The 21,806-nt window shown below is 46.9% G+C and overlaps 1 protein-coding gene across 1 annotated transcript; it reads left to right on the forward strand.

The window, feature by feature from the left end:
• Window positions 1-278: 278 nt before the first annotated feature.
• Window positions 279-21,459, forward strand: LOC135537712 (integrin alpha-11-like; the record flags this gene model as incomplete). Its single annotated transcript, XM_064963743.1, has 13 exons — window positions 279-389; window positions 795-880; window positions 1,064-1,274; window positions 5,531-5,629; window positions 13,360-13,436; window positions 14,797-14,880; window positions 15,301-15,391; window positions 15,569-15,682; window positions 15,800-15,883; window positions 15,969-16,079; window positions 16,181-16,276; window positions 18,608-18,721; window positions 19,176-21,459. Coding segments are annotated over 13 exons (1,356 nt in total), but the record flags the coding sequence as incomplete, so codon positions are not given.
• Between the last annotated feature and the right edge of the window lie 347 nt (window positions 21,460-21,806).

A 21,806-nucleotide genomic window follows, 5' to 3' on the forward strand; every position in this document is an offset into this window, starting at 1 on the left:
CATTATGTTTCCTATTCTATCCTATCATTATGTTTCCTATTCTATCCTATCATTATGTTTCAAATTCTATCCTATTATAAAGTTTCCTATTCTATCCTATCATTATAAAGTTTCCTATTCTATCCTATCATTATAAAGTTTCCTATTCTATCCTATCATTGTGTTTCCTATTCTATCCTAACATTATATGTTTCCTATCCTATCATTATAATGTTTCCTATTCTATCCTATCATACAGTTGTAATAATGCTGATCCTCCCCACGTGTTGTTGATCCAGGAGACCACGGACTATGTGAGGCCCATCGTGTTCACTGTGGCAGTGGCACTGCAGGATCCCGACCAGGGCCCTGCGCTGGACGACACCTGGCCCACCACCTTCAGGACTGAGGTGAGATACACACATCTGACCACTGACCATCATCACTTCTTATGCAATCACTGATTAGAAATGTCTGGACAGGTAAAACAAAAACATTTTCTGGAACCTTCTGTTCATCTGTCCAATCATATCTAATCAGTGATCACTTCAAGGAAGCGATGAAGAAAGGAAGCGCTTTGAGCGGGTCACATGACTGCTTGACCTGACCACTAACCAGTCGTCTCCTTGTTTAGCTCTTAGTCTACAGCTTTATGAGTGGTATTGTAGCGATTAAGGGGAACATCCAGGGGCTTGAACCAGTGACACTATGGTTTGCAGGGCAAGCATAGTACTCGCTGTACCATAAAGGTCCAGACCTCTTGGCATAGCCGTACTATGATATGGATTGTAACTGAGTATCTCTCGCTCTACTAGCTTCCCTTCTGGAATGGCTGTGATGAGGACGACCGCTGTACACCAGGCCTGTCCTTACAGAGTACAACTGACCTGCTGTCTTGGAGGTGAGCGCACACACACACACACACACACACACACACACACACACACACACACACACACACACACACACACACACACACACACACACACACACACACACACACACACACACACACACACACACACACACACACACACACACACACAGAGATCAGAATTGATTGATTTCTCCCCTCCCCCAACAGGCAGTTCTGTGGGAATGCAGTCCACTCCAGGGGTGCGATGTGTCGACGTCTGTCCGAAGGAGGGGCGGAGGGGTCAGAGCGAGTGATGGAGGGATCGAGGAGGAGGATGGTGGTGGACGTTCGTCTGGAGAATAGAGGAGAAAACGCCTACGGAGCCCGCCTCAACATCACCTACACTCCTAACCTTCGATTCTCTAGTCTCATAGTCAAGGTGATGATTCATAGTAGACAGTACATTGGATTTTAAAGACCAATATTCCAGGACCCAAAGACTATAGTGCACAATACAGTCCAATAAATGGCAGTACAGTAGACAACAGTACACCAGTATACCAGTACCGCAGACACCAGTACACCAGTACACCAGTACTGCAGACACCAGTATACCAGTACCGCAGACACCAGTATACCAGTACACCAGTACCGCAGACACCAGTATACCAGTACCGCAGACACCAGTACACCAGTACCGCAGACACCAGTATACCAGTACTGCAGACACCAGTACACCAGTATACCAGTACTGCAGACACCAGAATACCAGTACACCAGTACCGCAGACACCAGTATACCAGTACCGCAGACACCAGTACACCACCAGTACACCAGTATACCAGTACTGCAGACACCAGTATACCAGTACCGCAGACACCAGTACACCAGTATACCAGTACTGCAGACACCAGTATACCAGTACCACAGACACCAGTACACCAGTACACCAGTACCGCAGACACCAGTATACCAGTACCGCAGACACCAGTATACCAGTACCGCAGACACCAGTATACCAGTACACCAGTAACGCAGACACCAGTATACCAGTACCGCAGACACAGTAACCAGTACCGCAGACACCAGTACACCAGTAACGCAGACACCAGTACACCAGTACCGCAGACACCAGTACACCAGTAACGCAGGACACCAGTACACCAGTACTACCAGTACCAGACACCAGTACACCAGTACCGCAGACACCAGTATACCAGTACTGCAGACAACAGTATACCAGTACCGCAGACACCAGTATACCAGTACTGCAGACACCAGTATACCAGTACTGCAGACACCAGTATACCAGTACTGCAGACACCAGTATACCAGTACCGCATACACCAGTACATACACCAGTATACCAGTACTGCAGACACGGTATACCAGTACCGCAGACACCAGTATACCAGTACCGCAGACACCAGTATACCAGTACTGCAGACACCAGTATACCAGTACTGCAGACACCAGTATACCAGTACCGCAGACACCAGTATACCAGTACCGCAGACACCAGTATACCAGTACCGCATTACACCAGTATACCAGTACGCAGACACCAGTATACACCAGTATACCAGTACCGCAGACACCAGTATACCAGGGGTGCAGACACCAGTATACCAGTACCGCAGACACCAGTATACCAGTACTGCAGACACCAGTATACCAGTACTGCAGACACCAGTATACCAGTACACCAGTACTGTAGACACCAGTATACCAGTACACCAGTACTGCAGACACCAGTATACCAGTACTGCAGACACCAGTATACCAGTACTGCAGACACCAGTACACCAGTACCGCAGACACCAGTATACCATTACTGCAGACACCAGTATACCAGTACCGCAGACACCAGTATACCATTACTGCAGACACCAGTATACCAGTACTGCAGACACCAGTATACCAGTACTGCAGACACCAGTACACCAGTATACCAGTAACGCAGACACCAGTATACCAGTACCGCAGACACCAGTAACCAGTACCGCAGACACCAGTACACCAGTAACGCAGACACCAGTACACCAGTACCGCAGACACCAGTACACCAGTAACGCAGACACCAGTACACCAGTATACCAGTACCGCAGACACCAGTACACCAGTACACCAGTACCGCAGACACCAGTATACCAGTACTGCAGACAACAGTATACCAGTACCGCAGACACCAGTATACCAGTACTGCAGACACCAGTATACCAGTACCGCATACACCAGTATACCAGTACCGCAGACACCAGTATACCAGTACCGCAGACACCAGTATACCAGTACTGCAGACACCAGTATACCAGTACTGCAGACACCAGTATACCAGTACGCAGACACCAGTATACCAGTACCGCAGACACCAGTATACCAGTACCGCAGACACCAGTATACCAGTACTGCAGACACCAGTATACCAGTGCAGACACCAGTATACCAGTACCGCATACACCAGTATACCAGTACTGCAGACACCAGTATACCAGTACCGCAGACACCAGTATACCAGTACCGCAGACACCAGTATACCAGTACTGCAGACACCAGTATACCAGTACACCAGTACTGTAGACACCAGTATACCAGTACACCAGTACTGCAGACACCAGTATACCAGTACTGCAGACACCAGTACTACGCAGACACCAGTATACCAGTATTCCTGCAGACACCAGTATACATTAGTACCCAGTATACAGTAATGCAGACAGTATACCAGTACTGCAGACACCAGTATACCAGTACTGCAGACACCAGTATACCAGTACTGCAGACACCAGTACACCAGTATACCAGTACGCAGACACCAGTATACCAGTACCGCAGACACCAGTACACCAGTACACCAGTACTGCAGACACCAGTATACCAGTACTGCAGACACAGTACATACCAGTACCAGACACCAGTATACCAGTACGGCAGACACCAGTATACCAGTACTGCAGACACCAGTATACCAGTATGCAGACACCAGTATACCAGTACCGCATACACCAGTACCGCAGACACCAGTATACCATACCAGTACCTGCAGACACCAGTATACCAGTACCGCAGACACCAGTATACCAGTACTGAGACACCAGTATACCAGTACTGCAGACACCAGTATACCAGTACCGCAGACACCAGTATACCAGTACTGCAGACACCAGTACACCAGACACCAGTACACCAGTACCGCAGACACCAGTATACCAGTACTGCAGACACCAGTATACCAGTACTGCAGACACCAGTACACCAGTACACCCAATACCACCAGACATACCAGTCGCAGACACCAGTATACCAGTACTGCAGACACCAGTACACCAGTACCGCAGACACCAGTATACCAGTACTGCAGACACCACTGCAGACACCAGTACACCAGTACCAGACACCAGTACCACACCAGACACCAGTATACCAGTACTGCAGACACCAGTATACCAGTATGCAGACACCAGTATACCAGTACTGCAGACACCAGTATACCAGTACCAGTATACCAGTACTGCAGACACCAGTATACCAGTACTGCAGACACCAGTATACCAGTACTGCAGACACCAGTATACCAGTACTGACACCAGTATACCACACCAGTATACCAGTACTACCAGTGCAGACACCACACCAGTACTGTACCAGACACCAGTATACCAGTACTGCAGACACCAGTACACCAGTACCGCAGACACCAGTATACCAGTACCGCAGACACCAGTAGACACCAGTATACCAGTGCAGACACCAGTATACCAGTACTGCAGACACCAGTATACCAGTACTGCAGACACCAGACATACCAGTACCTGCAGACACCAGTATACCAGTACTGCAGACACCAGTATACCAGTACTGCAGACACCAGACACCATGTTGGGGGACACCAGTACCAGTACTGCAGACACCAGTATACCAGTACTGCAGACACCAGTATACCAGTGTTGGGGCAGACACCAGTACACCAGTTACACCAGTACTGCAGACACCAGTATACCAGTACCTGCAGGGACACCAGTATACCAGTACAGCAGACATCAGTATACCAGTTGGCAGACACCAGTATACCAGTACTGCAGACACCAGTATACCAGTACTGATCAGACATGTTATACCAGTACTGCAGACACCAGTACACCAGTACCGCAGACACCAGTATACCAGTACTGCAGACACCAGTATACCAGTACTGCAGACACCAGTACACCAGTACACCAGTACTGTAGACACCAGTACACCAGTATACCAGTACTGCAGACACCAGTATACCAGTACTGCAGACACCAGTATACCAGTACAGCAGACATCAGTATACCAGTACAGCAGACAACAGTACACCAGTACTGCAGACACCAGTACACCAGTATACCAGTACTGCAGACACCAGTACACCAGTATGCCAGTACAGCAGACACCAGTATACCAGTACAGCAGACAACAGTACACCAGTAGCGCAGAGTCACAGAAACAGTGCTTGGTTGACTGCTCACATAAGTCAGTGTGAAGATGATTTGGCCAGTCACCTTTAGACTAGTACAGTCTGTCTATTGAAGAACAAGTTTTCCTCAAATAGAGTATGGAGTACTACTGCACCTGTTCTAACCATATAGAATAGAATTATTCCTGAGGGAATTCAGGCTTGTCTTATGTAGGAGATTGTCTCTGAGTGTTTTATCTCTGTTTCCATCTCAGGACAACTCGGATATCAAGATAGAGTGTCGCAGTGAGGACAGACAGAGGCATGAGAAGACCTGCAACGTCAGCGCTCCCTTCATGAGAGCCAAGACGCAGGTGAGTGGGAGTCCCTTCAGTGACACGGGCATTCAAGGTAGACCACACTGAGACACAGTTCACCATAATGCACCATACCAGACCGTTCATGACCACAGGGTACCACAGCTGCTCTTAGTGGAGTACTGGAGCACATCATGGACCAGAATAGGAGACCATAGACCATAACAGTGCTTACCAGAACAGTAAACCAAAACAGTGGACCATTAAAGACCATAGTAAAGTAATACAGACTGTTTGCAACCACAGAGTTGATCAAGGTGCACCATGGTTAATCTATATGGGGTTGATCCTGGACATTTTACAATAAAGTCACCCACCTATCCCACGTCTCCAACCCGACCATCTAAGAGTTATGGAAGAGTGTCCTTCCTGCCCCAACTCCCGTCAAGAGGGCTGTCAGCAGTGTGCCCTCCGCACACCAATCTGGTAACCATCTCCACCACTTTAATATTGTCAATATTATTGTGCAACAGTTCTCCTGGGCTTATCAAACACCATAACAAAATATCATAACAAAATGCATTATTGCCCTTTATACAATGAACTACATACACCAAAATCACATAGCCTCTAACTGCCTAAATATATACATATGTCATGCGAACAGCCCTGTACAAACAATTATCCACACTTAACATGTGTCTATGCCCCTAAGCACTGAACATGGGAGTTTGGTTAAAAAACAACACTTATCTGATCTTTTCTTTATAGCTTTTAATATTCTGGTATCCAGAAATAGAACCCCATGGCATGCCAGAGAACATTAGAACACATTCAGGCATTAAGTAACCTGGAGTCACCAACAGCAACAGTAACTCAACAGTAATTGCTTTATTTCTAGTAGCACAGAAAAACACTTCAAATGGAGATGTATTCTGTTCCAATGAAATATCTGGATAATCAAATGCATATATAAATAAAGGTCACACACAGCGAGCAAGTAGTGGTCTCAGTTAACCAAACGTTTCATCCACTCCCCAATCCCCCCACCACATTACCCCACCAAGTCATTAGCGCAAATAATGGTCATCTCCTTGACAACAGAATTACCGCAGGATTATTTGCTTCATATTCTCTCCAACAAAAACCCTTCTGAGGGATCTGATCTGGGGCCATGTTGGGGGACCCTTCTGAGGGATCTGATCTGGGGCCATGTTGGGGGACCCTTCTGAGGGATCTGATCTGGGGCCATGTTGGGGGACCCTTCTGAGGGATCTGATCTGGGGCCATGTTGGGGGACCCTTCTGAGGGATCTGATCTGGGGCCATGTTGGGGACCCTTCTGAGGGATCTGATCTGGGGCCATGTTGGGGGACCCTTCTGAGGGATCTGATCTGGGGCCATGTTGGGGGACCCTTCTGAGGGATCTGATCTGGGGCCATGTTGGGGGACCCTTCTGAGGGATCTGATCTGGGGCCATGTTGGGGGACCCTTCTGAGGGATCTGATCTGGGGCCATGTTGGGGGACCCTTCTGAGGGATCTGATCTGGGGCCATGTTGGGGGACCCTTCTGAGGGATCTGATCTGGGGCCATGTTGGGGGACCCTTCTGAGGGATCTGATCTGGGGCCATGTTGGGGGACCCTTCTGAGGGATCTGATCTGGGGCCATGTTGGGGGACCCTTCTGAGGGATCTGATCTGGGGCCATGTTGGGGACCCTTCTGAGGGATCTGATCTGGGGCCATGTTGGGGGACCCTTCTGAGGGATCTGATCTGGGGCCATGTTGGGGGACCCTTCTGAGGGATCTGATCTGGGGCCATGTTGGGGACCCTTCTGAGGGATCTGATCTGGGGCCATGTTGGGGGACCCTTCTGAGGGATCTGATCTGGGGTCATGTTGGAGACACTTCTGAGGGATCTGATCTGGGGCCATGTTGGGGACCCTTCTGAGGGATCTGATCTGGGGCCATGTTGGGGACCCTTCTGAGGGATCTGATCTGGGGCCATGTTGGGGACCCTTAAAAAACCCTGAAATGAATTAATCACCCACAGTCATTGTGTTTGAATGGGAGCCAGACAGAGTCACAAGCCAGATGTTTTCTGTTCTGGTTGGGTCTCTTTAAAGTGTGGTACTGAGTTAAGACTCCCAGTAAACCACCCTAGCTGCAAAGCCAGCCCAGTGAAACCAGCAGTGTTCCCTGCAGAGGCCAGCCCAGTGAAACCAGCAGTGTTCCCTGCAGAGGCCAGCCCAGTGAAACCAGCAGTGTTCCCTGCAGAGGCCAGCCCAGTGAAACCAGCAGTATTCCCTGCAGAGGCCAGCCCAGTGAAAGCAGCAGTGTTCCCTGCAGAGGCCAGCCCAGTGAAAGCAGCAGTGTTCCCTGCAGAGGCCAGCCCAGTGAAACCAGCAGTGTTCCCTGCAGAGGCCAGCCCAGTGAAACCAGCAGTGTTCCCTGCAGTTGCCAGCCCAGTGAAACCAGCAGTGTTCCTTGTAGAGAGCAGTTGCCAGCCCAGTGAAACCAGCAGTGTTCCTTGTAGAGAGCAGAGCCCAGCCCAGTGAAACCAGCAGTGTTCCTTGTAGAGAGCAGAGCCCAGCCCAGTGAAACCAGCAGTGTTCCCTGTAGAGGCCAGCCCAGTGTAACCAGCAGTGTACCCTGTAGAAAGCAGAGGACCAGCCCAGTGAAACCAGCAGTGTTCCCTGTAGAGAGCAGAGGCCAGCCCAGTGAAACCAGCAGTGTTCCCTGTAGAGAGCAGAGGCCAGCCCAGTGAAACCAGCAGTGTTCCCTGTAGAGGCCAGCCCAGTGAAACCAGCAGTGTACCCTATAGAGAGCAGAGGAGCAGCCCAGTGAAACCAGCAGTGTTCCCTGTAGAGAGCAGAGGCCAGCCCAGTGAAACCAGCAGAGGCCCAGAACAGAGGAGAGTAACATCAGATAGGTACAGTACGGTATAGTGCTACAGTGGCTGGAGTTGGCCCAGAACAGAGGAGAGTAACATCAGATAGGTACAGTACGGTATAGTGCTACAGTGGCTGGAGTTGGCCCAGAACAGAGGAGAGTAGCATCAGATTGGGACAGTACGGTATAGTACTACAATGGCTGGAGTTGGCCCAGAACAGAGGAGAGTAACATCAAATTGGGACAGTACGGTATAGTGCTACAGTGGCTGGAGTTGGCCCAGAACAGAGTAGAGTAGCATCAGATAGGTACAGTACGGTATAGTGCTACAGTGGCTTGAGTTGGCCCAGAACAGAGGAGAGTAACATCAGATAGGTACAGTACGGTATAGCGCTACAATGGCTGGAGTTGGCCCAGAACAGAGGAGAGTAACATCAGATTGGGACAGTACGGTATAGTGCTATAGTGGCTGGAGTTGGCCCAGAACAGAGGAGAGTACCATCAGATAGGTACAGTACGGTATAGTGCTACAGTGGCTGGAGTTGGCCACGAACAGAGGAGAGTAACATCAGATAGGTACAGTACGGTATAGTTCTATTACAGGGTTTCCCAAACTCAGTCCCGGGGACCCCAAGGTGTTCCCATTTGTTTTTTCCCCAAAGCACTACACAGCTGATTCAAATATTCAAAGATGAATGATGAGTTGATTATTTTCATCAGCTGTGTAGTGCTAGGGAAAGAATCTAAACATGTCCCCCTTGAGGTCCCCAGGAATCAGTTTGGGAAACACTTTGTTAAGGTGTCTTGAGTTGGCCCAGAGCAGAGGAGAGTACCTAAGGCACTTTCTGGTTTTACATTCTCCACTGTGTCAGGGCTCTGATTGGCCCCAGTCATTACCCACACCGCTCCACTGTGTCAGGGCTCTGATTGGCCCCAGTCATTACCCACACCGCTCCACTGTGTCAGGGCTCTGATTGGCCCCAGTCATTACCCACACCGCTCCACTGTGTCAGGGCTCTGATTGGCCCTAGTCATTACCCACACTGCTCCACTGTGTCAGGGCTCTGATTGGCCCTAGTCATTACCCACACCGCTCCACTGTGTCAGGGCTCTGATTGGCCCCAGTCATTACCCACACTGCTCCACTGTGTCAGGGCTCTGATTGGCCCCAGTCATTACCCACACCGCTCCACTGTGTCAGGGCTCTGATTGGCCCCAGTCATTACCCACACTGCTTCACTGTGATGTCTTCCAAGCCAATACCGCTGAAGCCAACCATTAGGGTTATTATTACAGTCAATATCCTCCCCCCATAGGACCTGGCATAAACTGACCCAGTCCTCAGCATTTTGGTCAGGCAGACAAGATGAACATTCCTTTGACATATCTGATGCCTACAGCACAGTGTGTGTTTTTGGTTTTTACCAAAAACAGAAGTCCTCACAAGGATATTAAAATAAGAACAATTCAGACAAGTGGGGATATTTTGCCAGGTCCCCACAAGGAAAAAGGCAATTTTAGGCTTAGAGGTTAGGTTTAGGAGTTAGAGGAAAATAGGATTTTGAATGGCAATCAATTGTTTGGTCCCCACAAGGATAGTAAAACAAATGTGTGTTATAATGTAGAGGTTCTTGTTTGTGTACATTCAGTATCTGTGTTCTGTCAGAGTTGAGGGATTCTATACAGGCAGGAAGATAGCTGCCTCATTAGGCATTCCTTCCTGCCCAGCCGGAATGAATCAGGGGTCCATCATGCGATGGAGGACAGTTAACAATGCTCCCCGCCTCTCCTTCTCTTCTCTCCCCCTCCTTGAATGGGGCCAAGAATTGCAGTTAGTAGGCACTAACAAGTGCAGACCTTACTGTGAAATGCTGACTGACAAGCCCTTAACCAACAGGTGTAGACCTTACTGTGAAATGCTGACTGACAAGCCCTTAACCAACAGGTGTAGACCTTACTGTGAAATGCTGACTGACAAGCCCTTAACCAACAGGTGTAGACCTTACTGTGAAATGCTGACTGACAAGCCCTTAACCAACAGGTGTAGACCTTACTGTGAAATGCTGACTGACAAGCCCTTAACCAACAGGTGTAGACCTTACTGTGAAATGCTGACTGACAAGCCCTTAACCAACAGGTGTAGACCTTACTGTGAAATGCTGACTGACAAGCCCTTAACCAACAGGTGTAGACCTTACCGTGAAATGCTGACTTACAAGCCCTTAACCAACAGGTGTAGACCTTACTGTGAAATGCTGACTGACAAGCCCTTAACCAACAGGTGTAGACCTTACTGTGAAATGCTGACTGACAAGCCCTTAACCAACAGGTGTAGACCTTACTGTGAAATGCTGACTGACAAGCCCTTAACCAACAGGTGTAGACCTTACCGTGAAATGCTGACTGACAAGCCCTTAACCAACAGGTGTAGACCTTACTGTGAAATGCTGACTTACAAGCCCTTAACCAACAATGCAGTTCAAGAAATAGAGTTAAGAAAATATTTACTAAATAAACTACAGTAAAGCAGCAGTGTAAACAAAAAGGGGGGTGATGTAGTAATGATGGCGCCGGAGGGGAGGGCTGCCGTCTTATCGGCTCTTAACCAACCATGCTATTTTGTTCGTTTTTTCACGTTGTTCGCATCTTGTTTTGTACATAATGTTGCTGCTACCGTCTCTTATGACCGAAAAGAGCTTCTGGACATCTGAACTGCGATTTTGCTGGAGCAGGAAACAGTTATACATTCTATCGGCAGGATAGAACAGCAGCCTCTGGTAAGACACGAGGCGGGGGACTATGCATATATATAAACAGCTGGTGCACGATATCTAAGGAAGTCTCAAGGTTTGCTCGCCTGAGGTAGAGTCTCTCTCTCTACCTAGAGAGTTTATCTATATTTATCGTAGCTGTCTACATACATCCACAGACCGATGCTGGCACGTAAACCGCACATACTGCCAAAAGCAAACAGGAAAACGCTCATCCAGAGGCGGCGCTCCTAGTGGCCGGGGACTTTAATGCAGGTGAAACTTAAAACAGTTTTACCTAATTTATATCAGCATGTTAAATGTGCAACCAGAGGGGAAACAATTCTAGACCACCTTAAGAAGGTCTCCCTCGCCCTCCATTTGGCAAATCTGACCATAATTATATCCTCCTGATTCCTGCTTACAAGCAAAAATTAAAGCAGGAAGCACAAGTGACTCAGTCTATAAAAAAGTGGTCAGATGAAGCAGATGCTAAACTACAGGACTGTTTTGCTGGAATATATTCCGGGATTCTACCGATGGCATTGAGGAGTACACCACATCAGTCACTGGCTTTATCAATAAGTGCATCGAGGATGTCGTCCCCACATGACTGTACGTGCATACCACAACCAGAAGCCATGGATTACAGGCAACATTCGCACTGAGCTAATGGGTAGAGCTGCTGCTTTCAAGGAGCGGGAACCTAACCCGGAAGCTTATAAGAAATCCCGCTATGCCCTCAGACGAACCATCAAACAGACAAAGCGGCAATACAGGGCTAAGATTGAATCGTACTATACCGGCTCTGACGCTCGTCGGATGTGGCAGGGCTTGCAAACTATTACAGGCTAAAAATGGAAGCACAGCCAAGAGCTGCACAGTGACACGAGCCAACCAGACGAGCTAAATAATTTATATGCTCTCTACGAGGCAAGTAACACTGAAACATGCATGAGAGCATCAGCTGTTCTGGACGACTGTGTGATCACACTCTCCGCAGCTGATGTGAGTAAGACCTTTAAACAGGTCAACATTCACAAGGCCGTAGGGCCAGACGGATTACCAGGACGTGTACTCAAAGCATTCGCTGACCAACTGGCAAGTGTCTTCACTGATATTTTCAACCTCTCCCTGACCGAGTCTGTAATACCAACATGTTTCAAGCAGACCACCATGGTCCCTGTGCCCAAGAACACTAAGGTAACCTGCCTAAATGACTACCGACCCTGATTATTATACATAACATCCTGAAATGTATGGAGATATTATTTCTCTTGACATAGTGATGCTGAATGTAAAACACTCCACTCTCAACTACTGTCCATATCCAATCTGTTTACATCTACATGTAGGTATAAGGTTCCTAGGTTTTAAGGGTTGATTTAGAATCAGGCATATGTAAACTCACGGTAGCTACAATGTGTCTCCATGGGGCGGCAGGGTAGCCTAGTTCTTAGAGCGTTGGACTAGTAACCGGAAGGTTGCAAGTTCAAATCCCCGAGCTGACAAGGTACAAATCTGTCGTTCTGCCCCTGAACAGGCAGTTAACCCACTGTTCCTAGGCCGTCATTGAAAATAAGAATTTGTTCTTAACTGACTTGCCTAGTTAAATAAAGGTCAAATAAAAAAAATTGAACCCATCCATGTTGGCAGTACAGTATTTGTACATATGTTCAGTGCTTGGTCTTCAGAGGGGAAATGCCCTGGTTCTTAGTTTGGTACCAACAGGGCTGCAGGCTCCTTGGGTCCTGGGCCAAGGACTAAGTCCAGGTTATTGCAGCCTTCTCTCTTTAATCCCTAATGTGGGATGTATTATTGTCGGAGGCTGGGGACTGAGGGAGCGTACAGTTTGGAAATGGTTTATAGCCAGGAGAACCCTCACACAGTGCTACTGCTCTCAGCTCAGCACTACACCTGTATGCATGTTCTGACTGTTCTGTTGTGGCAAAACTCCTGGGTAATGTGACTAGTACGAGCACTGTAACGACAAAATCAGCAATGTTGACAGAATTGAGTTAAGACTGTCCAAGAATTACACAAGGAAAAAAGCTTTGACCCACAAAGTTATTTACAATGACGCATGAATATGTGGAAACATTGTAATCGTGGTCCTATAATACTCTCTCTGGTCGTCCCCCGCATAGGTCTCTTTCCGCCTGGAGTTTGAGTTCAGCCGATCAGTGTTCCTGGACCACGTACGAGTCATTCTAGAAGCCAGCAGGTGAGGGCGCACTAAACCACTTCAAATATTAAACCGTTTTTTTAAACACTTTGTCTGATAAATATTATTTTTTACAGTTATGACCAGGTGAGATAATGAGCTAATGTTCTTAGCTCAGGAGTTTCTGCTCTCCTGACTTTCCTAGTGTCAAACAGTCACTAATCAACAGATGAGGGTGGTGTCAAACAGTCACTAATCAACAGATGAGGGTGGTGTCAAACAGTCACTAATCAACAGATGAGGGTGGTGTCAAACAGTCACTAATCAACAGATGAGGGTGGTGTCAAACAGTCACTAATCAACAGGTGGTGTCAAACAGTCACTAATCAACAGATGAAGGTGGTGTCAAACAGTCACTAATCAACAGATGAAGGTGGTGTCAAACAGTCACTAATCAACAGATGAAGGTGGTGTCAAACAGTCACTAATCAACAGATGAGGGTGGTGTCAAACAGTCACTAATCAACAGATGAAGGTGGTGTCAAACAGTCACTAATCAACAGATGAAGGTGGTGTCAAACAGTCACTAATCAACAGATGAAGGTGGTGTCAAACAGTCACTAATCAACAGATGAAGGTGGTGTCAAACAGTCACTAATCAACAGATGAAGGTGGTGTCAAACAGTCACTAATCAACAGATGAAGGTGGTGTCAAACAGTCACTAATCAACAGATGAGGGTGGTGTCAAACAGTCACTAATCAACAGATGAGGGTGGTGTCAAACAGTCACTAATCAACAGATGAAGGTGGTGTCAAACAGTCACTAATCAACAGATGAGGGTGGTGTCAAACAGTCACTAATCAACAGATGAGGGTGGTGTCAAACAGTCACTAATCAACAGATGAGGGTGGTGTCAAACAGTCACTAATCAACAGATGAGGGTGGTGTCAAACAGTCACTAATCAACAGATGAGGGTGGTGTCAAACAGTCACTAATCAACAGATGAGGGTGGTGTCAAACAGTCACTAATCAACAGATGAGGGTGGTGTCAAACAGTCACTAATCAACAGATGAGGGTGGTGTCAAACAGTCACTAATCAACAGATGAGGGTGGTGTCAAACAGTCACTAATCAACAGATGAGGGTGGTGTCAAACAGTCACTAATCAGGGTGAGGGTGAAAAGAGGGTGAAATCCTGCAGATACTGAATCTCAATCAGCATTTCAACAATGAACTGATTCATCATACTAACCACAGACTACAGATCCACCCAGTGAGAAACAGGATAGACAGAAACTGAGCTATAACATCTCTGAAATATGTTCTCGACATCCAAGGGTCACTTGGCATGCAGTCCCATTGAGATGTGGGTTTGGCATGCCAGATTAGTTGAAATGCATTTTTTTTCTCTCTGCAGTGACGGAGAGGAGGTTACCTTAGAAGACAATTTCAACGACATCTTTCACCCGCTGAAATACGAGGCTGACCTCCTATTTACAAGGTTTGTGTTTGTCACAATGTCCTCTCTAACGTTCCTTCTCCTTCTGTCACTCTCCTTAAATAAACTCAAACTCTTGTAAAATAAAACAGTTAACTATCATAGCGATTCCCTGTCACTGGAAGATTCAATGTTGCTTTAGTGTTGCACAGACACAATGGCAAACATTAGATATACAGTATACAGATATTTTTATTTTATTTACCTTTATTTAAGGCAAGTCAGTTAAGAACAAATTCTTATTTTCAATAACGGCCTAGGAACAGTGGGTTAACTGCTTGTTCAGGGGCAGAACGACAGATTTGTACCTTGTCAGCTCGGGGATTTGAACTTTGCAACCTTCCGGTTACTAGACCAACGCTCTAACCACTAGGCTACCATGCCACTGTACATGTGGTGTATCACCTTCCTTTCTCCGTAAAGGGACTCCAACCCCTCTGGCTGTGAAATCAAAGCAGACCTCTCCCTGGAGATACCAGGAAATATTGGTCCTCCATTCAACTTCACCTTCCAGGTGAGGATGAAAGGTCACAACACACAGGGTTGTGGCGCAATCATACATCAACCACGCAACAATCAATTGTCTTTACAGTGTAGAAATACTGTATATTGCAATTACATTTACAAAATACCCCAACTATTTTTTTATTGCTTGAGTTAAGACTGAATTAGTGCCCTATATTTCTCCCAGATTCAGAACCTGGGCTTCTTTCCCGTGAGGGACCTGCAGTTGAATATAGAAATTCCAGAGATGACCAAAAACGGGAACCAGCTGTTGCAGATATCGGACTTCCATATTGACAAAGTGAGAGGACTTGAAAATCTGGCTAAGGACTTAGAATGGTCTGATTCCTTTGAGAGACCACCAAGTGTGTACTCATACTGTCTGGGTTCTAACGGAGATGTAATTCTGTCTCCTTAGACCGACGGTACCCGCTGCATACCCCCTCAACATGTGGCACAGAGCAGGGCGTCCCCAGAAGACCTCTCTCGAGTCTCACGCCTGGTAACCCACGCCATATCATTTCAACTAGCTTACCTAACTAATGGAACATTCTTAACTAACAAGCTAGTGTTTGGCCTCTATTCAGAACCAGTCCAATACTCTGCCTCTGCCGGTCCAATGCACTGTCAACCTGAACCCCTACAAGGAAGTCAGCGTCAGAATCAGGGGGGCATTGCGGTTGGACGCCTTGCATGCTGTGAGTATATCGCATTCCACTGCTAAATCCTACACTCCTTGAGCATGTCTGTGAGACGTTAACTTCCTGTTGTGTTCATTCGCCCTCTCTTACAACACCAGCTGAGGTTCAAAGTCCTGGAACTGGTGACGAGTGCAACAGTAGAACTTCCACCTTCAAGCCCCATGTTTCTTCATGAAGAAAGGCCTGTCAGACATGTGAGTACAAAACACTCCAAGTCAAGACACACGTCAGTGCATAACCTTTTCTATAGTCATTCATTCATTCATTCGATTGAAAACTTGTATTTTCAACAGCAGCCTGGCCAAGAGACTAGACTACTTTTCACTATAGTTACAGTTCATGTTCTACAAATGAGATCCTAATAGCTATGCAGAATCCTAACAACCAAGGCTGTTATTCAAACACACATGATTGACTGCATGGTGCTTAAGGACCGAAAGGACCAACAGCAACACATGTGGTGTAGCCCTGTTCTCCCATACACTGCTATTTGCTGCCACCTATAGGCCAATATTTAGAGTTAAGCAACAACCTGTCACACAGTTGTTATGCACTCAACTCAGCGCTCTTAGAAGCACAACCAGTTCCCTTCATCTCTGCTTTTGACGAGACTCCACAGGGAAAGAGAGCATGGAAACGTTTTATTCTGAATGCATCGTTGGTCAAATGGAATGCCAGTCAAACCGGTGATCCACACAAGATGACACCATGTTAACACTGACCCACAAAGCATCACACAAGATGACACCGTGTTAACACTGACCCACAAAGCATCACACAAGATGACACCGTGTTAACACTGACCCACAAAGCATCACACAAGATGACACCGTGTTAACACTGACCCACAAAGCATCACACAAGATGACACCGTGTTAACACTGACCCACAAAGCATCACACAAGATGACACCGTGTTAACACTGACCCACAAAGCATCACACAAGATGGCACCGTGTTAACACTGACCCACAAAGCATCACACAAGATGACACCGTGTTAACACAATCACACAAGATGACACCGTGTTAACACTGACCCACAAAGCATCACACAAGATGACACCGTGTTAACACTGACCCACAAAGCATCACACAAGATGACACCGTGTTAACACTGACCCACAAAGCATCACACAAGATGACACCGTGTTAACACTGACCCACAAAGCATCACACAAGATGACACCGTGTTAACACTGACCCACAAAGCACCACACAAGATGACACCGTGTTAACACTGACCCACAAAGCATCACACAAGATGACACCGTGTTAACACTGACCCACAAAGCATCACACAAGATGACACCGTGTTAACACTGACCCACAAAGCATCACACAAGATGACACCGTGTTAACACTGAACCACAAAGCATCACACAAGATGACACCGTGTTAACACTGACCCACAAAGCATCACACAAGATGACACCGTGTTAACACTGACCCACAAAGCATCACACAAGATGACACCGTGTTAACACTGACCCACAAAGCATCACACAAGATGACACCGTGTTAACACTGACCCACAAAGCATCACACAAGATGACACCGTGTTAACACTGACCCACAAAGCATCACACAAGATGACACCGTGTTAACACTGACCCACAAAGCATCACACAAGATGACACCACAAAGTTAACACAAGACCCACAAAGCATCACACAAGATGACACCGTGTTAACACTGACCCACAAAGCATCACACAAGATGACACCGTGTTAACACTGACCCACAAAGCATCACACAAGATGACACCGTGTTAACACTGACCCACAAAGCATCACACAAGATGACACCGTGTTAACACTGACCCACAAAGCATCACACAAGATGACACCGTGTTAACACTGACCCACAAAGCATCACACAAGATGACACCGTGTTAACACTGACCCACAAAGCATCACACAAGATGACACCGTGTTAACACTGACCCACAAAGCATCACACAAGATGACACCGTGTTAACACTGACCCACAAAGCATCACACAAGATGACACCGTGTTAACACTGACCCACAAAGCATCACAAAAGATGACACCGTGTTAACACTGACCCACAAAGCATCACACAAGATGACACCGTGTTAACACTGACCCACAAAGCATCACACAAGATGACACCGTGTTAACACTGACCCACAAAGCATCACACAAGATGACACCGTGTTAACACTGACCCACAAAGCATCACACAAGATGACACCGTGTTAACACTGACCCACAAAGCATCACACAAGATGACACCGTGTTAACACTGACCCACAAAGCAAGACAGATCTGCATATAATGTGTGTTCAAGAGCTTTAGAGGCACCAGTTGCTTTTAAAAACCCTAGAATCTGCTCTTCGAAGGTCTTCCAATGGTAGAGAAAAGCAACATGTAGTAAGATACCCAATAGTAGACTGTTATCTGTTATCTACTGCAGTCTATGACGTGTAAACTCAATTAGGATCAGCTTTTGTTATTTGATCGGGGTGCCATTTTGTCTTGTGTTGTGTGCTTGTTTCCACAGATAATCCTGGAGATTAGGAAAGAAGGGGATTACAGAATCTCAATCTGGATTATCATTGGGAGCACGCTGGGAGGGTTGTTGCTGCTGTCCCTGCTCAGCCTAGCTCTATGGAAGGTAAGTCCTGCCCTAATACCCTGGAGCTCTCATCATGTACAAACATTACAACGGCATGATGATCACAATATACATTTATCATGGACATGATCATATCTAGAGGGTCAGTTTACAGCAACAGGATTTGTTTGTTTAAACTAGATAGATAATTACCAGATTGCACCTGTAATTTTATTGTCCTGGATGCAGAAGTGACAGTGAGCATAGTGTGCCATTTCAGGAACACTCAGGTTCTTTCTCTAAATTCAGTAGGAGGATTTTAACTGACTTGACGTCTTGACAGTGTTGTAACTGCAGTGTAATAGTGGACGACACTGCCCTCTTCTGGCAAAGAATGATTGTACATTATTGTATGTATTTTCCCACACTGATAAAGCCAGCTGAGATTGTTTCTATGAAAATGATATAGAAGTATCTATGCCTCTCAATTTCACTTCTGCCCTCCTCCTCCAAGCTTGGCTTCTTCCAGAGGCAGAAGAGGAGAGAAGAGGATGAGCAGGAGACCAATGGAAAGGTGGCAGAGGAGCGGTAACTAACGCAGGCGAGGGACCAGCCATCACACACACACAGGGGAACCAACACTCAGGGACTGTCCCATCCCCCCCGACACCACAGCGGTACAGTCCAGAAGGCTCTGCAAGATGAGACCGTCAGATCAAGACCTGCTCAGTGCACTGGATGACCAACTGTACCTGTATGACCCATGAGACGTTAGCACTACCAACCATAATGCCCTGCCCTCCACTGTACTGCTGAGACTACTGGACCCTCCTCGGTGCCTGGTTACCCATACCCACCTCTGACCTCTACCCTTTAGCTAGACACCCTTCACCATGGTTACCCACCTCTAACCTCCACACACACTGCCCCTGGTTACCACCTCTAACCTCCACCCACACTGCTCCTGGTTACCCACCTCTGACCTCTACCCTTTAGCTAGACACCCTTCCCCATGGTTACCCACCTCTAACCTCTACCCTGTATCTAGACACCCTTCCCCATGGTTACCCCCCTCTGACCTCTACCCTGTATCTAGACACCCTTCCCCATGGTTACCCCCTCTGACCTCTACCCTGTATCTAGACACCCTTCCCCATGGTTACCCACCTCTAACCTCTACCCTGTATCTAGACACCCTTCCCCATGGTTACCCACCTCTAACCTCCACCCACACTGCCCCTGGTTACCCACCTATGACCTCTACCCTGTATCTGGACACCCTTCCCCCTGGTTACCCACCTCTAACCTCTACCCTTTAGCTAGACACCCTTCCCCATGGTTACCCACCTCTAACCTCTACCCTGTATCTGGACACCCTTCCCCTGGTTACCCACCTCTAACCTCTACCCTTTAGCTAGACACCCTTCCCCATGGTTACCCACCTCTAACCTCTACCCTTTATCTGGACACCCTTCCCCCTGGTTACCCACCTCTAACCTCTACCCTGTATCTGGACACCCTTCCCCATGGTTACCCACCTCTAACCTCTACCCTGTATCTGGACACCCTTCCCCCTGGTTACCCACCTCTAACCTCCACCCTTTAGCTAGACACCCTTCCCCCTGGTTACCCACCTCTAACCTCCACCCACACTGCCCCTGGATACCCACCTCTAACCTCCACCCACACTGCCCCTGGATACCCACCTCTAAACTCTACCCACACTGCCCCTGGATACCCACCTCTAACCTCTACCCTGTATCTAGGCAATGGCACCCTTCCTCCTGACCACATTGAAGAGCGATGGAGAGATATTTTGGTTGATGAGTCCATTCCTATTGGTGTAATAATGACTGACTTGGAAAAGGCTGCAGTTATACTCAGACAATGATTCTGAGGCAAGCAGCTTAAATTTGATTGACCTTGGTGGGCTTTGTTTTGAGATAACTGTACACTGTACAAGAAGAACCCTCAAGGTGCTGTGCCAACTGCAGGCGGCCATATTGGCTTACTATGGCCGACTGCGCTGACATGTACAGTACATACTTCTGGAGAGAAACACAAAGACGAAGAAGTTGGCGGCATGTGCCAGTAGATGTGACTCTACCCAAGTGACTATTAGAGAACGGTATTGTGAACTGAAAATCTCCAAGACACCAGGACAACAATTGTCAACATTCAAGAAACTCTCTGGTGCTTTTGTTTCCAGAGAACTGTTTTTTGTAAGTCCCAAGAAAAGACCTTCTGTTTTGGAGATCCCACATTCCTTCCCCTCTCCTCTCATACTAATCCTACAGTATCTCCATTGGAGGAAAATACACGGAATAAATTCATAATTTTGATGCACTTTTACTTTGTAGAAATACAAACTTGAATTTTGTAAATAGTCAAGTATCTTTTTATACATAACCAAGCCTAATATTGTGATTTTCCAGTATTCCCCACAAGGATTGAGGCATTATCCTGTTCCTCTAGAGACATGGCAAATGAGTTTAGCCTACGAGACAAATACAAATGGGTTTTCTGACATGCTTTGCACCACAACAAATAGCCTTTGAAGAAAGCTGTTGAAGAACGACTTATTCAGGATTTCAACAAAATGGCGGGCTATCATGTAATGTTATGATGAGGACCGGACCATTGGTGTTTAGTGCTTCTATGTGCAAATGAATAATTTTCAAATGTTTTTTTGTCAATGAAATCCCTTTTGTTTATTCATGAATGTCAGTGTCCAACCCATGTGGATGAGGTATAAATCAACTCTAATACATCTAGAATAAAATGTCAAGTGTGTTGTATCTATTGTTGTGTTGCCTCAACTTTATCAGCGTTTTGTATGATACACTCCTTCAATGCCCGTCACCGTGAAACACACACACAATTGTATAGAAGTAACTGACAAAAGTAGCAAACTGAATGGCCGATACATTGAAGCTGGCTTCTAAGACAGAGAGCCTTCAAACTAGGCAAAAGTCCGGACCAGCAGAGCACTGGGACAACATCACATCACATAAGTAAAGTCAAAAATGGTGGATAAATGAAGATAGTTCACTCAGGCCAATTGCCATTGAAAATAATGGTCAGTTCAAGTCTACTTTTAATGGTGTAGTCTTCCATAGACACCAATGCAATAGTAGCTGGGTCT

Source organism: Oncorhynchus masou, unplaced genomic scaffold (genome assembly GCF_036934945.1).
Source record: "Oncorhynchus masou masou isolate Uvic2021 unplaced genomic scaffold, UVic_Omas_1.1 unplaced_scaffold_824, whole genome shotgun sequence".
Lineage (NCBI taxonomy): Eukaryota > Metazoa > Chordata > Actinopteri > Salmoniformes > Salmonidae > Oncorhynchus > Oncorhynchus masou.